The sequence below is a fragment of the Mus musculus genome, chromosome 9 (genome assembly GCF_000001635.26).
Source record: "Mus musculus strain C57BL/6J chromosome 9, GRCm38.p6 C57BL/6J".
NCBI classification, from domain to species: domain Eukaryota; kingdom Metazoa; phylum Chordata; class Mammalia; order Rodentia; family Muridae; genus Mus; species Mus musculus.
Window position 1 is genome coordinate 55027463 of NC_000075.6, and position 23439 is coordinate 55050901.

Genomic DNA, 23439 nt, shown 5'->3' on the forward strand with positions numbered 1-23439 from the left:
TTGTCCAGTGCACAATGAGTGAATTTATACTTCAATAAAAGTGATCATTTTAAAAAGAGTTTTGTTTATTGTGTGTGGGGGGGGGCGTGCACACACATGGAAGCCTGAGAGGAAGTATGTGTACATGCACACACATAGAAGCCCTAGGACAGCTTTGTGAAGTTGATTCTCTCTTAGAGTCTTTATAAGGATTCTAGGGATGAGATTCGGGCCTCCAGGCTTGAGAGGCAAGTGCCTTCGCTCACTGAGTCATCTTGCTGACCCAATGAAGTTGTTTTTAAAGACCCAGCATATGGGCTGGTGAGATGGCTCAGTGGGTAAGAGCACCCGACTGCTCTTCCAAAGGTCCGGAGTTCAAATCCCAGCAACCACACAGTGGCTCACAACCATCTGTAACGAGATCTGACTCCATCTTCTGGAGTGTCTGAAGACAGCTACAATGTACTTACATATAATAAATAAATCTTTAAAAAAAAAAGACCCAGCATAAAGAAGCCAGTATCTACAGTATCTAATGGTTACACCCTGAAGGATTCCGTTTAAGCAGCAGGCTTGAAGATACTGAGCTACAGCAGTGAAGAAAAGGTAAGGGTGGCCAGGGCTAAGTGTGCAGGGGTTGGGTCTATGCAGAGTAGCCAAGTTTGAGTGACATCTTTCTTTTGTCCTAGTGTCAATGATGGTTATACAAATGTTAAACTTTAAAGAAGTCAACTTTATTGTAGGTTAATTCTAAAAACAAAACACTTTAAAATATTCTCCCTCAGGGGCTGGAGACTCAGCAGTCAAGAAGAGCATTGGCTGTTCTTCCAGAAGACTCAGGTTTGATTCCCACCACATACGTGGTGGCTCAAGTCTGTAACTCCAGTTCCAGGGGATCTAGTGCCCTTTCCTGGCCTCTGGGGGGGGGGGTACTAGCATGTACGTGGTACACACACATACATGAAGGCAAAACATCCATACACATAAAATAATAAATTTTTAAAATCTTCCCCTTGTAGGCATGAAATAATACCCTGTGTAAAGATTACCTTTATATTATTCAAACGCTGATTTCTGTGCCCCCACATTTGATTGTAATTCTTATTCTGAGAATTTCCAGTCTCAATGTTATGTAAACATTGCTCCCCAATTATTCCCTGATTGGTCAATGGCTAAGCAGGGGAGAGACTAGGTCTGGACTTCCTCCCATCCAGGGAAGGGGGCAGGAGGAGAGTGGGGATTCTCTTTGGGTAGAGAGTCCAGGAGATGCCATAAGAAAACACCTGGAGCCCAGAGAGCCAGATCAGTACTAAAATGCAAGTATCACTGGGGTTTTGACTGGGAGGTAGCCAGATCAGTTTAGAGGATTAAAATAGATAATGCTGCTCGTTGTTGTGCCTTTAAAGCTTCTTAAATAAATACAATAGTCCAGTCAAAATTATTTGGGAGCTAGCTGGGTAAAAGGAAAACAGCAACATTTTTTTTGTATTGTTTTGTTTGTTTGTTTGTTTTTATGAGACAGGGTTTCTCTGTGTAGCCCTGGCTGTCCTGGAACTCACTCTGTAGACCAGGCTGGCCTCGAACTCAGAGATCCGCCTACCTCTGCCTCCCAAGTGCTGGGACTAAAGGCGTGAACCACCACACCTGGCTCAACATTTATTTTTTTAAAAAAGCCACTAACACTCCTTAATTCCAGAAGTATCTTGAGTGCCAACAGTGGGGCAGGCACCGTGAGAGAAACAGATCAGTGTGAGAAAGAGACAGGCCTGAACCAACCATGGTGTAAAGGCAGAAAGCAGGAAGGGAGCAAGGACAGCTACTCAGAGGGTGTGTGTGTGTGTGTGTGTGTGTGTGTGTGTGTGTGTGTGTGTTTGAAGGAGAGCAGGAGCCATTCATTCAACAAACATTTATTTTGCACCTTCTGTGTGCAGAGCTCTGTCCCAGGCTCTGGAGTGTGAATGTGAATTCACACACTCCGACCCTTGTTGAGCATAGACTTTAATGGGCAAGGTGCTGGTGACTAGTGTGCCACCAACTAAGGACTGCAGCTGCCAATGGAGGACACTCAAGAAAGCTGGAGGTTTAATGTGGTTATGGGAGACGCTGCTTTGGAATGCATGGCTAGGGAAGGCTTGTACAGGAAGTGACATATTGGAACAGAGGATCATGGGAGTAGATCTCTGCCTAGTGCAGACATGTAAAAAGCTTGGGAATTGAGAGTCTGAGGTTTGGGCGGTAGCTACAGCAGATTTGAAGGTTCTAACCTGGAAGAATCTGGAAGTGTGAGAGGAAATGAAAGACGGCCAGGGAATCTAGTGGGTAGCCTGGATTGGAGGGAGATGGATGGGAAGGTGGGCTGGGGTGTGATGGGATGATACACAGCTGTCTGACTCCAGTGCCTGGCACATGGAAGGAAGGAGGCCAGAATGGACTTCAGCCACCTAATCCCCCTCCTTCAAGGGACTTACTCGAAGATATTCAGAGCGATCAGTGCAAGCCACCTATCTCTGTCCTTCTCGTGGCTAGATTGATAGGCTGACTGCCAATAGTCTTAGCTTTACTTAGGGTCTCATTAGCTACAACCCAGATGAAGCAGTAAACTGCCCACTAGGCTGCTCATATCATCCCACTACAACCCAGGGCCCCATAACACGCTGGGTAGCCTAGAGGCCCTTGGAGGGTGCGTGGATCTGGAAGAGGGGTGGCAGGAAGAGCCCCATGGTGCCCAGAATACACACAATCACGAACACCCACAGGAACAGGCGGTCGACGACCATTGCGACGAATTTCCAGTCCTCGATGACCTGCAGACAAACAGAGGCTGGTTACAGGTGCCAAGCACAGGGTAGCTCCTCCCTCTGAGTCACAGCCTCACAGCTGAGCACCATCACACAGGCAGCACGGGGCAGAACTAGGCATTGCTGTGGCAGGTTCTGAATCCCAGGCTGACCTCTGCCGGGCTCCTCATGATGTTCTCCAACCTCACCGGACCTGACTGGGCTTGGGGGAGGGAGTAGCAAAGCCATGGGGACTTGGGCTATACAGACGTCCCTCAGTCTCCTCTGGATCCCCTAGGACCTCTCAACCCTGATGCTGCTCAAAAGCCCACAGAAAGAGTGCAATATTTGCATCTAACTCATATATGCTAGTTAGGTTTTGGTCATCTTGACATATTAGGGTCCTCTGGGAAGAGGGAACGTCAGCAAGTTTGTAGGGTGTTCTTGTGGTTAATGATTGATGTGGAGGACCCAGCCCACTGTGGGTGTTGCTACTCCTGGTCAGGTGGTCCTGGGTTGTATAAGAAAGCAGGCTGAGCCACCCATGAGGAGCAAGCAGGTGAACGGTGTTTCTCCATGGCTTCTGCTTCAGTTCCTGCCTCGAGTTCGGACCTTGGCTCCCCTTGATGAGCTATGACTCAGGATATGTAAGCTAAATTTTCTATACCAAGTTGGTTTTGGTCATGGAGTTCATCTTAGCAATTAAGACATAAGACATCATGAAACCCTCCCCTGTAGTTACAGTGTCTATAGACCTGGTGAGTTCCTAACACAGTGGAAGTGCTATACGAGTTGTCGTTGGTTTGTATTTGGGGGACTAATGACCTGGAGGGAAGTACACCTTAGTGAAGACACCTTTTCCACCCATTATTATCCCCACAGTCGACTGAATCCATGGATGCAGAAACAGAGACCCAAATATATCACACACACAGTGATTTTAAAGCCAAATCTGGTTATGGGTGAAGCTTAGGGAATCACAAGTTCCTTCCTCTGATTTTTAACCCTAAATCCTCTGCCTGAGATAGCTCTGCAGAGAGGGAGATGAAGGGCCCACCTGCTTGACAGGAGGGCTTGCATAACATTTGGAAACCCCACAGTTTAAAGCGTTCCATGCTATTTACAGCAGTGAAATATATAAACAGCAGTGGACTGTAGAAATAGCTGTTTTCTATAATGAAGACTTTACCTCCTCTGGCCTCATCATCTGGCTCTCTAGCATTTCAACTCTGTTGCTTTACATAGGCTTCGCCTTCTCAGACCCAATCCCAGGATGTAGTCCTAGCAGAAACCTGGCTGGCCTTCAGGGGTACCACAGAGTGTCCATATACCCAGCATCTCAGCCTCTCTTCCCCACCCCCTAGCTGGGAAGGCTCTGAAAAGACTCAAGAGTTAGAAACGCAGGCATCAGTGGGCAAGCTGACGTCAGTGACCCAATTTTCCAGGGCCCCATCAATGGAGTGTGTCACACTTCAGGATAATCCTGTCAGACCAGCCTCCACTCCCTCAAATACCGATTGTTCCTGTTCCTAAGATCCAGAAGGCACTGCAGGACTCTCCACACAGTGATATTAGGGTTGGGGGATTCATTTTGACAGCCTTAATTTCAGGCATATTTCCATCTTTTTATGTTTTTGAGCTATCTACAGTGACCAGTTAGTCACCATGGAGAGCAAAAGTGTTGTAGATGACAAACAGCTCCAGGGATGGCTTAGGAGTGAGCATGCCAGGAGAGGGGAGGCAGACTTCTCTAACCACATGTGAGAAAGTCAGCTTGCCAATCATCGTCATATGCACAGTATGGGGCAAGATCCTTAGAGGGGCCTTAGGGTTCAAAGGATTGCAGCTGTGTGCCAGCTGTGTGACCCCAGACAAGTCAGACGATATCTCTGGGCCTCTGCTTCCCATTGTGGAATAAGGACTTTTCCCAGGATCCCTGGAGGAGTCAGAGTTGTTTGTCCACTCCTGCCAGAGCACCTGATGTAAATTTGGCTTGGCAGGAACACAGGTGATTACAATCCCACTGAGTTCTACCTGGCTCCTTCCCTCTTGGGGAAGCCCTGCAAGTTCCAAGCTTAGGATGAAGGCTAGTTCATGCAGGGGTGCAGGAGACCTTCTCAACCTGGATGTGCACAGAGACCCACAGGAGTTTAAGAAGTGGTTCCTAAAGCTTCCCCCAGAAATCCCGCCTCAGTCGAGGATGTCATTCTAACCCTTGGAAGGTGGAGGCTGGAAGACAGAAATCCAAGGTATAGTCCTGGGGATGCAGCTTAGTGATAGGGCTTTCGCCTAACTTGTACAAAACCGTAGGTTTGATCCCCAGCACCAGAATAAAAGCTAGGTGGTAGCATGTGCCTGAAATCCCTGCCCTGGGGCAGCACAGGTAGGAAGAGAAATTTAAGGACATCCTCAACTACATAGTGAGTTCCTGGGCTCCATGAAACACTATCTCAAGAAAAGAGAAGATCCAATAGCATTTCTGAGTGTTTTGACTGAAGTGGTGAAGGACAACAAAAACAGGTGAGAAGTCATGATTCAGTAGGAATGGTGATACACACAAGAAGGAATACGATGCGCAGGGCAGCTCAGAGTGGCCATGGTGTGGACGATGAGGCCAGTTCTAAGAGTAAAGAATTGATACTTTTTTTTTTTTTAAGTTCAAGGCCACCTTCAGGTATGTAGTGAGTTCAAGCCCAGTTTAAGCCACAAAGAGATGAGGGAGAGAAGTGGAGAAGAGAATGAAAGAAAGAATAATATGATCAAATACAACAGAGCTGTGCTTCTGACTGCAATGGGCCTAGGAGGTCCCTGAGATCTGGTTAAAATTCTGAGTTGGAGGCTTGAGAGGAATCTAATAAGACCCCCGTTGAAGCTGAGGCCACAGGGCGAGCTACTCTCTGAGCACCAGGCTCTGTCTTCCTTTTCTCAGCAGATCTCTTCTTTCCTCCTCACGGTGTGATTCTGGAACTTTTGCAGCCCATGCTTTTCAGTTGGTGCTAACTAATGGAACACCAGAATTCTCTCCTGAGACTCCAGTTGTCAGGAAGAAATTGCAAAAAGGTAAGAAGGAATCCTCTTTTGTTCGTGTAGCTGCCAAGTGGCTAGACACAATGTTGCAACATAAAAACTGGAACATTGTCATGCATTTGAAATGCATAGGAAGGTCTAACCATGAAGGTCTCCATTGTAAAATCTTCCTTACCCATAATCCTAGCTAGTTTCCATTGTCAACTTGGCACAGCCTAGACTCACCAGGGAAGAGAGTCTCAACTGAGGGATTACCTTGAACAGTCTGGATTGCGAGCTTGTGTATGGGAGACTGTCTTGATTGTTAATTGATGTAGGAGAGCCCAGCCCACTGTGGGCAGCACTATTCCCTGGGCAGGTGGCCTGGGATGCATAAGAAAGCTAGATCAGCATGAGTGTGAGTGAGCCAGCAAGTGGCCTTCCTCCAAGTTTTCTGTCATCACTGTTGGCTGTGGTGAGTTCCCCTGCTAGAGGTAATCCTGTTGGAATAGTAAGCAGGCCTGGCTTTAAGTTCCTACCTTGAGTCTCTGCCCTGCTTTTCCTAAGTGATGGACTGTGACTTACAAGTATAAGCCAAGAAGATTCTTCCCTCTCTGGAGTTGCTACTCATCCTTGGTTTGTCACAGCAACAGAATGAAACTGAAACACATATGTAATTTCCTCAGAGGAGCTATTTGAGATGCATGGACTATAGAATTCATGGTTTCCTGGGAAGAAGAGCTTAACCTCATTTTAGAAAATCTGTAATTCTAGTCACCCCACATGACAGTTTATTAGCCTGGTAGAAATAGTTATTTTACTGATGTTTCTATACTCCTGCTGCTTTGCAAGTCGGCATGAATAGGAGCAGCCAGCCCAAGCTGTGCTCTCTAAGGATGGCTGGACCTCTTCAAATCCACTGAGAACCATTTACTCCAGGGCATGCTGCTCCTCTCAGTTCTGGTCAGGGTTTTCTCTATCACCCAGGTTGCTTGCTCTGGCAACTGGGCATAAAGGGAATCATGAGAAAGATCCCATCCAAGGGCTGTTGTCAACTGGAGGGGGATGGTGCTGGAGGATAAATATTCCAGCCTTCATCCAAGGGACTATTCTGAGGCTAGTTGTCTGGCTCCTTGGGGCTCTCCATGGGGCTACTGCACCCACAACAGTAGGCTCACCAATACTCTAGAGCCAGCCTACTTTTTGCCTTTATTTTCTCCACCTCCACACTGTTTCCTAGGATTATAGCACAAGTAAGCTACCTGAACCCAAACCCTATCTCAGAAAACTGCTTTGGGTCAACCCAAACCAACACAGGAAGATCACTGTTTTTAACTCTTCCTCACCTAGGAAGCTATAACACAGCATTTCCATGTGGGTGGCTTAAGTAAGTGGTGGGGGCAGGGCAGCGACTTACACTCTGATCTCGATCATCACTCTCCAAATGCTGTGCGATGAAGCTGACGCCCTCTAATGCTTCCTGTAGATCTTGCCGGAACCTCCCAGAGGACCTCAGCCGGGCATCCCTGGGGAGGCCTGCCGTGTGGGAGCTGACTGCAGACTTAGGAGTGGCAGGGACAGGGTTCACAAAGTACATGGAATTCCCATAGAGGTTGGATGGGCTGCTGGGGCCTAAGGCAGAGGTGGACGTAGCTTCAGCTGTGGTCAAGTGCAGCTGGCTGGAATGAGGGACCCTGGCGGGGCTGACTTCCAGACCAGGGCGCTTCATGAAGAGGAAGGTGGGCAGCTTGTGCAGGAAGCACTCCTTGACCCAGGATGCCATGGTGTGAGTGCTGGGTGAACGGTGGTGCACATTGAGGACACACACAGTGGTGACGATGGAAAAGGTGACCAGCACCATGGTGAACAAGAGGTACTTGCCAATGAGGGGAATGTCAAGGGAGGTGGGAGGCACGATCTTGGAGATGAGCAGCAGGAAGAATGTGAGTGCCAGCAGCACTGAGATGCAGAGCGTCATCTTCTCCCCACAGTCGGAGGGCAGGTAGAAGACCAGGATAGCCAGCGACGTGATGAGCACACAAGGGATGATCAGATTGATGGTGTAGAAGAGTGGCTTGCGCTTGATGATGAAGTCATAGGTCACGTCCACATAGCTGGGGTCCTGTGGGTTCACTGTCCTTCGACCCGGGAGGGCCACAATGTCCCATTCACCGCTGGGGGTAAAGTCATCCATGATGGCTGTGGGTGATTTAAGAACCATGTCAATCTCTGTGTGGTCATAGGTCCAGGAGCGAAATTTGAGGGTGCAGTTCTGCTGGTCGAAGGGAAAGTGCTTCACCTCTATCTTGCAGGCACTCTTGTAGATGGCAGGGGGCAGCCACTGGATGCTGCCGTTGGAACGCACGATCACGTTGGTGTAGACAGACACCTCATAGGTCCCATCGGCACTGGGGTAGGGCAGGACATAGAGGAGAGCATCACAGATCTACAGAGGAGGCCTGGCCTGTTCTCAGAACCCCCAAGAGCCCTTGGGAGTCATTTGTCTTCCTCACTGAAACAAGCCTGCTTTTCTTGGCAAACCATGAGACACTGAAGGCCTCTCACGGAATTAACTCAGTTAAAGCCCCACAGGAGCCTTAAGAAGCAGTGCATTCACTGTGTTCTTCCTTTTCCAGGTTGGACAGCAAGACCTGGGGAGTGTGGAGGACTCCACCAAGCTCCTTCAATGATTAAGTAGGAGAGAAGAAATATGGACCCTTGTCTTGTTTGATCCTGTCTCCCTTCATCTTGTTCTCTTTGGCGAGACTGATCTCAAACTCCTGGGTTCCTGATCCTCCTGACTCAGCTGCTACCATGAACTGCACACATGACAGGTCAAGGTTGCAGCCCCTACCACTGACAAAGCCACCAAGTCACAAAGAAACAGAATGGTGAGACAAGGATTGTAAGCAAAGGCACTGGCCTGAGGGCCCAAAGGCTAGCCCAGTGCCCGCTGTGTTGAGCAGCACAGGGCCTCTGGACCTCCCTTCCCGCCCTCCCACTCAGAAGACTCTGTCTCCATCACCTCTCTTTCTCTAGCTCCAAGGCCTAGAAGCCTGAGGGAAGTGTAGAAAAGGAAGGCTGCGGTTGGATTCAGGAGTAGACAGTCTTGGAGGCTGGCCTGCTGTCCTGGCCTAACTCTAGACTTTGGCCACCCCATCACTTACTTGTTGTACAACACGATGTCAGGCAACCAGACTCGCTTTGCAGGAATCCTCAGAATGTTCACCCCTTCATAGCAGGAGCTGTTCCAGGCCAGGCGGTAGTCAGTCCATTCCTAAGTACACAGGCAAGGCCACTGTCACCAAAGAGCAGCCCCAGAGGAAACATCACCTGGGCTAGGGACCCTCCAAGGCACTTACCTGTTTCAGCCAGATGCTGGTGGTCATGATCTGTTCTCGCTCATTCTGGGGAGGGAAGGGGGGGTATCAGTTCATTTGGAAGGAGGACCCCCCCACAAATGAAATATACTTTATTGCAAAAAGCCTCAGAACCCGAGGGCTGGGTGACCAGCTGTCACCTAAATCTCTCTTGGGCGGTGTATTTTTTACTTCTTGCAGTGCTGCGACCACATATGACAAGAAGCAGCTCAGGATAAAGGGATTGGTTTTAGCTTATAGTTTCATGGTGAGGGAGGCATGGCAGCTAGAGCTCCAGTCTCTGAGTGAAACTCACACCTGGTCATACTGTGGCGACCAGTGGGAAGCAGGGACAGGCTGGAGCTGGAACTGGGATGAAGCAAGCCTGCTCGCAATGGCCCGTTTCCTCATCTCTGAAAGGTTTTAGCATTTTCAGTGCAGCCTCCTGGGGAACAAGTGTTTAAAGGAATGAACGCACAGAGGACAGTCCATATTTATACTGCCACACTTTGTCGCTGGTCCCCACAGGCTCCTGGCCATCTTATAAATGTAATGATACATTTAATCCAACTTCCAAAGGCTGCATAGTCTTACAGTTCCAACACTGTAAAAGTCTGGAGTCTTTTCTAAGATTCTAGACACTCTTAACAGTGAGTCCTGTAAAGTCAAAAGGTAAGTAACTTCTGATGTAGAATATCATAAGCATTTGCATTCCAAAAGCGAGAGACATAGCAAGAGGAACATAGCAAGGACAGATGAGATGAGAGGGGCTGGAGAGATGGCCCAATGGTTAAGAGCAGTGGCTGCTCTTGTGGTGACTGGAAACCATCTGTAACTCTAGCTCCAGAGGAGCACAGCCACTCCTGCCTCTCTGCACCCTGTGGCTGAGCCTGAGAAGACACTCCCCTGCTCTTGGTGGTGGGTTTGAGGAAAGCCTGTCAGCAGCACTTCCAGTTCAGGCCCTCTTACCCACTGAGGCTTCAGTACCATGCTGGAGTCTTGTTCCTCTCAGGGCGCAATGCCTGGTTTCTCTTAGATCACACCAACCATGTTTAGCAGCCACAGCCATTTTGTCTGCAACCCCATCCATCCTCAGCTTTAGCCACATCCACGTCCTTTCCAAAGTATGTTTTGTTTTGTTTTGTTTTTTTTTATACCTTCCTGGCATATAAAGCCCACTAAATGCAGTAAGCAATTAACCATGCCAAAACATGAACGTTATACTGTTTTAATATTTATTCTCCTCAAGCAATTTAGTCCATTACCTTTTAATTTAGCTACATTCAAATTGTTAGGGCATGGGTATTACAGAACCAGATTTGTTTTTTTTTTCCAGGACATATCTTCTTAAATCTCATGAGCCTAGTCTTTCCTGTTCCATTCCCCCCTGCCACCCTCACCCTGCATCTTGGTCTTTCACAAAGCTTACCAAATTGACCCAATTAAACTCTGGTTATAGCATACTAAGACTTCCCCAATTCTTTAGCTACATATGCCCCCAGTTCCCTGTGTGATTCAGTTCCAAAGCTTTATGCACATCCTGGAAAGGTTTACCTCGGCATTGGTCCTGCTTCTCATTGTCAATGTCCATAAGAAGTATTTTGTTCATCTCTGCAACCAAATGCTTGACAAGTGACTAAGGGGGAAGAAAGGAGTGACCTGGCTCACAGTTTCATGGCAAGGGATACAGGGTAGCTGGGGCTTTGGCTTTCGTGTGGGAACTTGTGGCTGGTCACGTTGTGGTGGCAGATGGATAACAGGTATTCATGCCTACCACTGAAGCCAGGCTAAAATGTCCTAAGCCATGAGCCCACCCTCAGTGATCTACTTCTGACAGCCAGGCCTTACTATTTAAACATTCCACAACTTCTCACAAGAGTCTTGCCAGCTGGAGACCAAGGATTCTTACACATGAGCCCGACTGTGGAGGCCATTGACATTCAAACCATATTAGGTAACTCAAACACACTTCACACCAGCACATCAGAGACAAAGCTCGTGATTCCCCACTAACAACAACAACAACAACAACAACAACAACTAACCCTGGAAGTTCTGACATACCAACCTGATCTATCAAGCACCCTACATCTCAGAATCACCTGTTTCTCTCCATTTCTGTTACCACCCCTCTCTGTCCTTGGACAACTTTCTCTCTGTCTCTGTCTCTGTCTCTCTCTCTCTCTCTCTCTCTCTCTCACACACACACACACCTATTTTTTTCTGCAGGAAGAATGAGTTTTCTAAAGTTCTTGCCATTTCTCTTCAGTCTTATCTCTACTTAGGCTGCCTGTCTTCTACAGGGTTAGATTGGTAACTCCCCCAGCCTTATTTTACTGTCCTGGGCTCCTTTATTCTGTGGCCCAGCCCTCTTGGCCTACCTTACATCTTTGAATGTATCCTGTGCTCTCTGCTTCCTCTTCATTAACTAATTCCCAGTGTTCTTACTTCCTCGAGCAATTCAACCAGGTAATTACATCAGAAGAACAAAATCGACCCCCGTGTGACACTTTGCTCATATACGGATGTTCGGATGCTCGCTCTACAAGCCCATCTGGCTCCTCTCCAGCTCTCTGCTGCCACACTGGATGGTTCATGGACATGGTTCACGATGGTCCCTGGGCTCCAACCGTAACACCCACAACCCAGGCTGTTGTGAGGAGAAGAGCAGGAAGAAAGATGAATGTTGGCTGTCTTGTTCTGATAAGTTTTTTTTTCCAGTGAGTTTTAAGGTTCTGATATGCTTGAGTTCTAGAAATCAGACCATTGGTTCTTTTTAAAAGTTCTTAGCTCTCTGAAGAAAATTTCCATTATCATTTTCCTTGAATATATAATGATAGCTATTTTCATTTTAAGAAAAGATTTTTTAAATTTTGAATTGTGCAGCATAAATAAAATACACTCAGCATAAAACTTAAATGTTTAAAAAGTTTTTTTTACTGCATTCATTTATTTGTGTGGATGCTCATACATGCACCTGCTATGCTCTGAGGTCAGAGGTCAGAGGACTGTTTGCAGGGTGCTGAGGTCCTTATGCTCCTGTGGCAATCATCGTACTGACTGGACTGTCTTCCCGCCCCCACACCTAAGTTCCATCTGACTGCACCTCCCTCCACAGGCGCTATGGCAGACAGTACAAAGATCATCTTAATCAAGTTTGGTGCTGAGCTGGTTTGGAGAGAACACCGTTGTTGTTTTGTGTGTGTGTGTGTGTGTGTGTGTGTGTGTGTGTGTGTGTGTGTGTATGTGTGTGTGTGTATGTGTGTGTGTGCATGTGTGTGTGTATGTGTGTGTGTGCATGTGTGTGCGTATGTGTGTGTGTGCATGTGTATGTGCATGTGTGTGTGTGTGCATGTGTGTGTGTATGTGTGTGCGTGTGTGTGTGTGTGTGCATGTGCATGTGCGTGTGCGTGCTGATTTACTGTTGTTGCTCATTTCCAGTACTGGGTGACCCTTCCAGGAGCCCCACCAGGTTTCTATGTCCTTGGTCAGATCCAAGTTGCCTTTGAGCATCCTCTCAGCCCTGGGATGGCCCCCAGCACCAGCCAGCTTCCCAGCTCCGCAGCTGCTGCTCTGTTCCAGGCCTTAGCTTCTTAGGCAGATACTGTTGGCCAGCCATCAAGTGTGGGAAAAGGCACCACAGGCTGTCAGGGTCGCCTCCTGGAAGCTGGCCATTCAAGCCCTGGCTGAGGCGCCAGCATTTTGTTCAGCCTTTCTAATTGTTCCTCAGAAAAGCTCCAGCATCCCTGCCATCAATGAAAGCTCAAAACCTCCATTTATCTTTTTAAAATGTTTTAAAGCAAGACATGATAGTGCATCTCTATAATTCCAGCATCTGCAGAGCTATGGAGCTGAGGCAGGAGGTTCTTGAGGTAAAGGACAAGTAGGACTACATAGCTAGACCCTGTCTCTAACAAGACACTGTCTTATGTGGACTCATGGTTTCCACAGTGGGTGGTACTAGTGTCTGGTGTCCTGCCTGACCAGTTTTCACAAATGCAGTTTTTGCTCTGTTTTGTGTGTGTGTGTGTGTGTGTGTATGTGTGTGTACATACATGTGTGGGTGCACAGATGTACAGGTGTGTATGCAGGCTTCAAAACCGCAGGCAAGGGTCATCTTCAATTGCTCTGCTTATTGAGGCAGGGTCTCTTGCTGAAACTGGAACTCGCTGATTCCTGCTCTTCTACAGAGCCAGCTTGCCCCAGGACCCTCTGTCTCTGCCTCCTGAGTCCCTGATTTGCAAGTGGACACCGGGTCTGCCTAGATTTTAGGTGGGTTCTAGAGATCCATAGTCTGGTCCTCGTATGATACGGGAAAGAGCTTTGTCCACTGAGCTGTCTCCTTGGCCTCTTCATTTTAAGACATGGGAGGCTTTAGTTGGGCAGTGGTGTTGGCCACCTTTAATCCCAACACTCAGGAAGCAGAAGCAGGCAGACCTCAGAGTTCGAAGCCAGCCTGGTTTACAGAGTGGGTTCAAGGACAGGAATGACCTTGCAAAGAAACCCTGCCTCTAAAACAAAAACAAACAAAAAGATATGGGTCTTTTCTATCTTCCAGAAATTTCTCCTGTGCATTTCTTCTGCCTCTTACTTTTCTCTACTCCACTAGTGGCTGCTGAATGTGACAGAACAGTGGTATAAGACCTTGGCTGTCAGTCCTCAAAGAGAAGAGTGGGAAAGATTGCTTGCCCCCCAGCACAAACTCCTAGTTTATTCCCTAGACATTCTATCTTTAAACTGGCTAGGCCTCTAACACTCACTCCTCAGAACCAAATACATTTCCCCAAACCAGAAGGGAACTCTCCCCATAGAAAGCCTAGGGGTTGCCTTTGGGGCTATGACAGCCCATAGGGGCACTTGCAGAAGTGAAGCTGCAGGCTGTGTCTCTCCTGCTTCTGGAAGCCTCTATTACTCCATAGGGTCCACAGCTCAGATCTGGCAGGAACAGTCTGAGTCTGGCAGTGTGGCCAGAGCTGCCTGCCTGTCTACCCTTGCCAGAGCAGGCAGCTGGCTTGCTAATTAAGTACAAGGCCTTTGCCGGTCGGGGATGCTCAGACAGTAGTCTTGGTGTGGCTTGGTCAGAAGCCTTCATTGCTTTCAGCTTTCCATGACAGGGAAAGAGCAGAGGCAGGCTGTGTGCCTCTTCCCACTCTGGGGCTAGGCTCCCTCCTAGGGGATAGAGGCAACTGCCAATTTGGGCAAACCTTTCTTGAGCAGTACAGATGGGAGAAGCGGAGCCTGTCGGGCTCACTGGGCTGGCGAGAGAAGGTGACACTGTGCAGAGGATGCCTGCCTCCCTCAGCTAGCACCTGATGGCTAGACACATCACCCATGTGATCACTTCTTCTGAGTGGTTTCCAGGGGCAAAGGTTCTAACCCTTTGGTGGGGACATGGGAAGGTTTACAAGGGACCTCGGTTCCTTCAGACAACCCCATGCTGAGATAGCTGTGGGGAACAAGGAAGGAAATTACGATCACATTCACATTCGCCTTCCTCGGTGCCCCTGTTGCCTCAAATCCAGCTTGGAACACCTGGAATGTTGGCACCCTCCTTCCCACACCTGTTGAACCTTCTGTGCCCGTCCAGACCTTCATCCACAGGCCTGAGCCTCTGTACCCATCATTCTCCTGGCCTGGTTCCTATTTCCCCCACCAAATTAACAACATGGAGGATGTCTCTGAGCAAGCTGGGAGCTGTGACTGTTGGAGACCCAGCTAAAGGGAGCCACAAGGGGTCCATAGGATGCCTGCCTAATGGTCCTGCTCTATCTTTCCTCTTTCACAACTAAACCTCATGGTCTCCTTGCCACACCCTGACAGATCTAAACCAGCCAAAGTAATTATCTGGCCAATGATTGGTTAGGCTTAGATGTAAGTTGCTAGCCCTGGCCAGTGAGATGTAAGTATTTATCAAGAGGGCAGGACTCTGAGAGAGTTTTGTTGTTGTTGTTCCAAAAGAAATCCAAATGATTTCTCACAACCATTTGCATCTTTGGCCATGCCCTAGAGTCCTGACACCATTGAATTATGGGGCTAGGCAACCCTGTAAGCACTGACCTGCTCCTGGTCATTGGTCTGATGAATGGCCCTTTTTGTTGTAGCCACTCTCTGTTTGATGTTCCATTACTAAATGCCATGAGAGCATGGGTTTTCAGATGGCTCCAACTACGAATCAGAGGTGCACAGAGGGGGTAGAATATCCCGAGCAGAGAGAACAGCGTGTGTATAGGCACAGGTGGTACTTTTTTTGGATGAAAGAATCCTAACCTGGAAGCATGATCCTCACAGTTTAGGTAAATTGTTTAGATATGGGGGAAAGGCCTGACTGTCCAAAAAGTAGTAGAGAATATTTGTTTACAAAAGGCTGTGCCAGGAGGAGGAATGAGAGATGGGCGCAGGGTGGAGCTGGGTAGCAGTTGGTACCCGTGGTTGATAATAATTGACTGGATATTTCTACACACACGTGCAATGTCACACTACATTCCACAAAAGAAAATTAATATGTGTCCATCAAACATATGTATTAATATACGTTTTAAGAAATAGTAGAAGAAGCCGGACATGGTGGCGCACTCGGGAGGCAGAAGCAGGCAGATTTCTGAGTTCGAGGCCAGCCTGGTCTACAAAGTGAGTTCCAGGATAGCCAGGGCTACACAGAGAAACCCTGTCTCAAAAAAAAACAAAAGAAAGAAAGAAAGAAAGAAAGAAAGAAAGAAAGAAAGAAAGAAAGGGAAAGGGAAAAAGGGAAAAAGGGAAAAAGGGAAAAAGGGAAAAAGGGAAAAAGGGAAAAAGGGAAAAAGGGAAAAAGGGAAAAAGGGAAAAAGGGAAAAAGGGAAAAAGGGAAAAAGGGAAAAAGGGAAAAAGGGAAAAAAAGGGAAAAAGGGAAAAAGGGAAAAAGGGAAAAAGGGAAAGGGAAAGGGAAAGGGAAAGGGAAAGGAAAGAAAGAAGGAAGGAAGGAAGGAAGGAAGGAAGAAAGAAAGAAAGAAAGAAAGAAAGAAAGAAAGAAAGAAAGAAAGAAAGAAATAGTAGAAGAAAAGTTTAGCAGTCTGGAGTGTTACCCATCTGTCAAGGTCAGAAGTAACATGCCTGTCACTTAACTCCTAGCCCTGCACCCTGAACAGTCATCCACTTCTCTCCCCAAAGAGTCCTGCCTCTTCTCCTAAGCCCCAGGCCACATTTGCCCAGGCACCTACCACACTGATGAGCTGGGACAGTGATAGCTCCAGGCGGATGGAGATGAGCTGGGAGGAGCTGGTGGCTGGGCGGATCAGGTTGTTGTAGCGGGTTTTGTTCAGGAGATCATCCATCAGCTTCTCCTCTGCGTTGGCCAGGCGGCAGTCCCCTGGGAAATCGTATAGTCAGACGTGCTGGGCCCTTGTCTGGAGGAACCCCACTGTGGCTGTGGCAGCGAAGAGGGGGGCTGTGAGAAGCAGAGTGTAGGAGCCCTGGAGCTATGTAGGGGAGGGGGATGTGGGGGGAGAACTGAGGGGTGGGGCTATGGGGGGGGGGGGGGAGACTTGCAGTGGGTGGAGCTATGCGGAGTAGGGTGGAGGAGGGGAGGAGGGAACCTAGAGGGGTGAGGCTGTGCGGGCGTGGGGGTGCCAACAGGCTTGTCTGTGTCATTTTTTCCTCCGGGACAGACCTCTTCCTTGTGCTCTTCCTGGCAGCAAATGCTGTTCCCTGCTGCAACATCCTGTTCCAACCTTGGGCATCTGTTCTTCTCTACTCCTGCCCCAACCCCAATGTCTCCCCCCACCCCCGGCCACTGAGACCTATCTGCTCCACTTCCCAACTCCTCTAGTTTGTCCTTCCATTTCCACCCTTTAGCTAAGCGTTCCTTTACCTCTCCTGCCCTGGACTGCCCCAGACTCTTCTCTGGCGTACACACCACTTGCCTCTTACCCGTCTCACTTCCGGGTTTTGAGTATACCCTTTCTTTCACCAGGATTGTTCCCAGCCTACCAGCTGACCAACGTTTGAGTGGAGTTTGTGCCGGATGCTGTGCTGCGTGCTGAGGGTAAACAGCAAAGCCCAGGAACAACTGGCCCTGGGGAAGACACATGGGCACCTCTACCAGGGACATTTCCTGAAACGTGGGCTGTAGATAGAGCTGGGTATGTGGTAGTGTTTTCCTAGAGAAAACAAAAAGCCAAACGGGGACTGAAGAAGATGGCTGTCAGTAAACTGCCTGCCATGCAGGCAGGAGGGTCTGAACTTGGATCCTTTAAACACCCACAAAAAACCTTTGTGGCCTTGTGGGGCGGGCAGAGATAGGCATATCCCTGAATGATACTGGCTGGCCAGTCTAGCCCAAACTTGTAAGCTTAAGGTACTCCGAGAGTGCATATCTTTAAAAAAAAAAAAAAAAAAAAAAAAAAAAGAGTGCTCAAGGAAAGACACCTATATGCACCTGCTACACTATACACATGCATAACACACATGCAATAAATAAGGAAATAAGGAAACAAGGTTATTCTAGGGGAGCCTTTCTTGGATCCAGACTTTGACCTACAGAACACAAGGTCTCTTTGAGACATCAAATGGAGTAGTCCAGCTGGCAGCTGGTTTCTGGTAAGACAGAGTTCTTGGCTCTAAGCCACATTGAGGACCAGCTCCAGATCAGCATCCTGCACAGACAGACATCATCCCTCCGAGCACCCACAGCCCAAGATCTGTCCCTCCTGTGCATCCGAGATTCCTTGCCAAGTGGTATCTGGGTCTTTGTTTCATCTGTCTCTTGTGTTGGGAATGAGGTAAAGGTGAAGTTTAAGGACTGGATTGTGTACTATGATGTCATTAAGGAGACTGTGGAGAGTGGAGGATGGGACATGAAAAAGAAGGAGACAGGAAGGAAGGACAAGGGCACATGAACAGGATGCCCAGGAGCAGGAAAAGAGATGAGGATGGTCAGAAGAAACACCGCCAGGGAAGGAGAGCAGGTAGCATGCTAAAAGAGGAGAAGGCTAGAGGGATCAGGGTAGGGATGCTGGTGAGGTGCTGACTATCTTACCAAGCCCAGGAGTCTGGTCAGATCTTTCCTAAAGAGCCTTCACATCTTACCAAACACCCCCTTCTTTGGATGGAGCCAAGTACTTAGAATGTGAATCACCCTAGTCTAGCAAAGGTGAAGTAGACTTGTGGGTGGGTGCTGGGCTGGCCACATGTTCATGGTGAGCAGCCGCTACCCTGCCTTCTCCACGCGCTTTCCAACTGGCTGCCTATCTAGAACAGATGCAATATTTAGGGCCTTGAGAAAGATGCTCCAGGCACACCTGCTGCCCCATCCCCACACTGGGTTGGGGGCAGGGTGGGAGGGTTGTCCAGCATATGGGTAGACTGATTCTGAGCTTGGCTCCTCACAGCTTCAATTCCCTCTCCACAAGCCACCAGCTTAAATACCCTTGGGGCCTATCTGTAGCCAAAGGATAAATCTAGGTTCCTCTCACAATTTTTTGTTTATTAGAGCTGACCTCTCATTTCATAGAGATGAGTCTAACTTGTCAAAGGTCTACCTGGCAGTCTGTGGCAGCACTGGGATAGGCTCTGCAGCACCCAGCCTCCAGTCCTGCAATTCTAGGGGAGCTTAGATCTATCTCTGCTGCCCCGGGAGGCTAGTCTGGCTGGACTATAGGTTCTAGGCTGGGGCGGGGTGGGGGGGTTGTGCTTGAGCTCTGAGCCCACCTGGGGTACTTACTAATCTTTACCACCTTCAGCTTGTTCTCTTTAATATTTAGCTGGCTTAAGGGACTCTCCCCATCTCATGGACCAAATATGGACCCCAGAGTTCCCCTAGATCGGTGGTTCTCTACCTTTGTGTCACAACCCATTAAAGGGGTCACGTATTAGATATCCTGCATATTAGATATTTACATTACAATTCAGAATGGTAGCAAAATTACAGTTATGAAGTAGCAATGAAATAATTTTATGATTGGGGGTCACCACAACGTGAGGAACTGTATTAAAAGGTCACAGCATCAGGAAGGTTGAGAACAACTGCCCTAGACCATTTAGGCTCTAGCAAGTCAAACAAAGCCAGGTCCAGGGGTTTCTTTAAGACAGAAGCCCTCCCTGCCCCCTGTACTTGCTTATATACCCCTGCTAACTTGCCCCTGAGGGAGGTTGCTCTGCTGGGCCTATCACTTGTGTCTGTGTTTGTTAGCATGCCTGTGGATGGGGCAGAGAAGTGAAATGACCAGCAGGGCTGTTATGGCTGAAATGCACCCCCTCTTTTCACCTCCAAAGGGAACCCTAAGAGCACATAGGCAGACTTTGCCATCTACTCCTAATGCTTTCCAGAGCCTGTCAGATCCAAGAGATAAGTAACATGTCAGAGGGTCACCACCAGCTCCTGAGGGCTTTCACGGAGTCAAACTTTATACAGTTAAGCAGATAAACCACCACTAGAGGTCATCGTGATACAATGTTGAAAAAAAAAAAAAAACGAGAGCCCCATTGGCTGCTGCACAAGGTCTTGCCTTTGGAGATTTTCCTTGGCAAGAATGCTCCCTTGAGGAAAAGGAGAAAGGTTGAGAATCTGATAGGATTCTTAACCATAGTGGAATTGTGAGTGTCTCTCTGTGTGTCCAGTCTGAGAAAGCATATCCAATCTAGAAATAGAGAGCTATCTGGGGATGCAACGGTTAACAGAATCTCATTGGCAAGTGTGTATCTGAAGGGCAGGGCTTGCCAGGTGAGGGCATGTGCTTAGTGAAGGAGGGGCCTGTGAGATGCAGATATGTGCTCGCTAAAGGGTGGCTGTGAGCATCTTAGAAACTCAGAATGCTGTCTTAGAAGGAACTCACCAAATGCTATCAGTGCTTCTCCAATCACAGGTCAGAATCACCTGGCTATATAAAAGCCAATTCCCCAGCTTCCATTTCCAGAGGTTCAGATCCCCTGAGCCTAGGCTGGGGTTCAGGAGTCTGTAGAGGAAGGTGCAGACAGCCTAGTGGGACCATACTTCAGAAATACTGCCAGTGTTTGTCAGATGACAGGCAAGGCGGATTGTTGTCATGGAACAGATAAGGAGCTTGAGAGAGGGTAACAGAATAGGGGCACCCAGCAGTGATCCAAAGCCATAATGCATACTGTGCCAACACTACTTTGATTGGGAGACCTTGACTGTTCCCCACTCCTAATTCTAGTACCTTCTGGATGTGATCTTTATGGGAGGAAGATGCAGCCTTGGTTCTCTGGGTCCATTGGAGCTCAGAGGACAAGCTGGTGTGCACACAGCTTGAGGTGGTGGGGGTAGAAGCTACGAAGGACCTTGGAATTTAAGGGGGAGGGTAGCTGAGTCTGGAAGAAACCCTCACTGTGTCTGAGTGAACCTGGGGAGGAGAGCTGAGAGAGTCTCTTCAGTGTCAATGCTAAGTTTGTGAGCTGCAGACCCCAGTTCATCAACCTGCCCTCAGCTAAGCAGGGTTAGGGACCAGCTATGGCAGTGCCCACCATATATGTGATATCTGGAAGACCTGCCCCAAAGTGCAAAAATACTTCGCACATATGGAATGCTAGTGTCTTGGTGACCCCTCTCTCTCTCCAAACAGCAGGCTTGCTCCCACACATTTATACCGTAGCAAGTTCATCACTTCACTAGAGTTGAAAGAGCCTCGGAGGACCCTTTGGGGACCTCTTAGCTCTGGGACTGATCTGCACTGCCCAGCTTGAAGACACTCGTCAGTGATGGTGACCTGGCAGCATGGAATAAGGTAGCGGGGACCCCAAACCTCACAGGCCACCCACCCAAGCCAGCCTGCATCCCCATAGGGCTTGCCCCGCCCACTCCCCAGCTGGTCCGGCCACTCCTCCCACACTGCGACCCTTGTCCCTCCCACCTTCTCTAAAAAGAACTCACCAGGCTGAAGCAGAGCGAACAGAGAGACGAGGAGCAGGGGCGTACCCCTCATGGCCGGCCGGGTGGCTGCCGGTCACCCCACAATGGAACCGCGAGTGAGCGTCTGTCCCAGCTGGCAGTCTCTCTGTGCCCGGCGGCACTAGGACCCGATGGAGCCTGTGCTCCCCACCTGGGAAGCTGCTGTGGGTCCCACCCACTTAGAGGACTGAACTGGAGTTTGGGGTAGACCCAGAGCAGGGTGTGTCTGGGGGAACCTGTGGCTATGGATGATGGTCCCGAGACTTTCTCACACTCAGGAGCCGGGTAGTGCGTGGCACTCGGGAGGGTGGACTAGCTCTTGTCTCATTCGTCTTGGGGACTGGGGAAGGGGTGGAGTTACAGGGTAAGGGAGGGTCTGAGAGGGCAGGCTGCGTCCCCCTCACCCATCTTAATCTTAGCCTGGCTTACCCAAGGCAGTTTAAGTGGCTGAAAGAAGCATACATTAGCCTTTCCCACTCCTAGGTGGTCCACGCTAAGTTTCAGGATCTAAAGTTAGAGGACAAGTCAAAACAGCCCTGCACCTGGGACAACTAAGGGGCACCCAGCAGCTTCAGGGGCAAAGTGAACAGAGCTTACTTGGCCTGGAGAAGGGACGACCTCTGGACCTAAAAATAAGGCAGAAGTCCAGTCGCTTTCCCCGATGATTTCTTCTTGCTATAATCTGACATGTTGGCACGGGAGTTTAAAAACAAAAGCAAACCAACAAGCACAGAAGTCGATGAAATGCCTTGAGGATGGTTCCGAGAAGATAGGTCTGAGGACATCCTCTCCTCCTTAAACTGCGGCAATAACAGATTCACAGGGTGAACCCACAGACCTAACAGGACTGAAAATAAGTTCGTCTTCTCCCTGAACCCAAACCGGGAAAGAGATGTAGAAAGCCAAAGCCTGTGACCTGTGGGGCTTTGGAAGCTAAAGGCAAGGGTAGGTCCTTTCACATAAAGTGGAACTAGCAGACCCTTGGTAAGAGCCAGAAATCACCCCAGTCCTCGACAGGATGCTGGGGTGTGGGGTGTGAGAGTTTGCTTGCTGATAGTTGTCTGTAGTCCTGACTGTCTAAGGTATGCTCTGTTATCTCTGATGGGCCACAGGATGGGCGGTAGGTAGAGGCGGGGAGAGAGAGCATATTGAAGATTCTGGAGAAAGCAAAAGGACTAAAGGTGAGGGGAAGGAGACAAAAGAGAGTAATTGGGAGGGTGTGGTCAATGACCAAAACTTATTATATACATATGTATGACAATCTCATAACGAACATTTTTTTTTTTTGAGACAAGGTCTCACTATGTAGCCCTGGCTGTCCTGGAACTTGCTATGTAGGCTAGGCTAACCTCAAACTCACAGAGTTCCCCCTGACTCTGCTTCCTGAGTGCTGTGATTAAAGGCATGCACCACTATACCCAGCTCAAACCCATTTTAAAAAATAATTAATATATACCAATACAAAACATTTAAAAGGCACAAAATGTAAACTTTCTTAAAAAGCCCTCTAGTCAGGAAACATCCGTTATATTGTCGTAGGATTTCTTACACATGTGAGTCAGTAGCTGTTTTTTCAATTTGTTAGTAAAAAAAACCAAAAAACCTTGTAATGATTTTTTTTTAAAGACAAATTTTTTTATATGGGCCGGGTGTGGTGGCACACACCTTTAATCTCAGCACTTGGGAGGCAGAGGCAGGCAGATTTCTGAGTTTGAGGCCAGCCTGGTCTACAAAGTGAGTTCCAGGATAGCCAGGGCTACACAGAGAAACCCTGTTTTGAAAAAACAAAAACAAACAAACAAACAAACAAAAAGTTCCTTATATGGTACTTGTAGTTTTCCTATACATCTCAGATTTAAAAGAGCAAAATGTGCCTACAAACCAAGAGCTGCAAATAAATTAAGCAACCAGACAGACAATAAAATAAAAACCAGAGAATTCACTTTAGACAAAATATTTCTGCAGACAACTGAAAAGGAGTCCCATGAGGTACACGCAGACATGTGTGTGCAGTTACCTGCACATGCTACCATGCACCAACACGGAAGCCAGAGGAGGCTCTCGGGTCCTGCTCTATAAACTCTCCTGTATTCCTTGAGGCAGGGTCTCTCACTGTTCCTGGAGCTGGCTAGTGGCCAGCAAGCTCCACAGGACTGGGGTTACGAGATCATGTGACCACACCCAGATGTTTACATGGGTACTAAAGATTCAAACGCAGGTCCTCATGTTTGTGCAGCAAGTTCATACTAAGCCATCTCTTCAGACACAGATTTTTTTTTTTTAAAGAAGAGAAAAAGGGAGAGAGCTGTCCAGTTACTTTCTAGGCCAGTATGGGTCTCACTCGGCCTTCCTGACACTTTAGTCCTTTAACCCAGTTCCTCATGGTGACTCCCAACCATAAAACTATTTTCGTTGCTATTTCATAACTGTAATTTTGCTA

At 48.3% G+C, this 23439-nt stretch overlaps 1 protein-coding gene across 3 annotated transcripts; it reads right to left on the reverse strand.

Annotated features, from left to right (window-relative positions):
• Window positions 1-691: 691 nt before the first annotated feature.
• On the reverse strand, window positions 692-21491 carry Chrnb4 (cholinergic receptor, nicotinic, beta polypeptide 4). Of its 3 annotated transcripts, none has more exons than XM_011242655.3 (6): window positions 20982-21491; window positions 16315-16520; window positions 9125-9169; window positions 8930-9039; window positions 7180-8170; window positions 692-2783 (listed from the first exon to the last, which is right to left on the reverse strand). In XM_011242655.3, exons 2-6 carry the CDS (start codon window positions 16426-16428, stop codon window positions 2643-2645), a joined length of 1401 nt encoding a protein of 466 aa, XP_011240957.1. In that variant the 5' UTR covers window positions 16429-16520; window positions 20982-21491; the 3' UTR covers window positions 692-2642. The 3 variants fall into 3 exon arrangements, with proteins under 3 accessions (XP_011240957.1, XP_006510820.1, NP_683746.1); XM_006510757.4 differs by lacking the exon at window positions 20982-21491 and adding an exon at window positions 16965-17105 and having other exon boundaries at window positions 16315-16463; NM_148944.4 differs by having other exon boundaries at window positions 694-2783; window positions 16315-16463; window positions 20982-21082.
• Between the last annotated feature and the right edge of the window lie 1948 nt (window positions 21492-23439).

What these genes read in the sequence shown, in the direction of transcription:
- Chrnb4 (NM_148944.4), bottom strand. Translation starts at nt 21,033, where the DNA reads ATGAGGGGTACGCCCCTGCTCCTCGTCTCTCTGTTCGCTCTGCTTCAG. An exon ending in TGTCCCAGCTCATCAGTGTG is followed by an intron (nt 9,170 to 16,314) that starts GTAGGTGCCTGG and finishes TTCCCTCCCCAG; the next exon opens with AATGAGCGAGAACAGATCAT. An exon ending in GACATCGTGTTGTACAACAA is followed by an intron (nt 8,171 to 8,929) that starts GTAAGTGATGGG and finishes GCCCTACCCCAG; the next exon opens with TGCCGATGGGACCTATGAGG.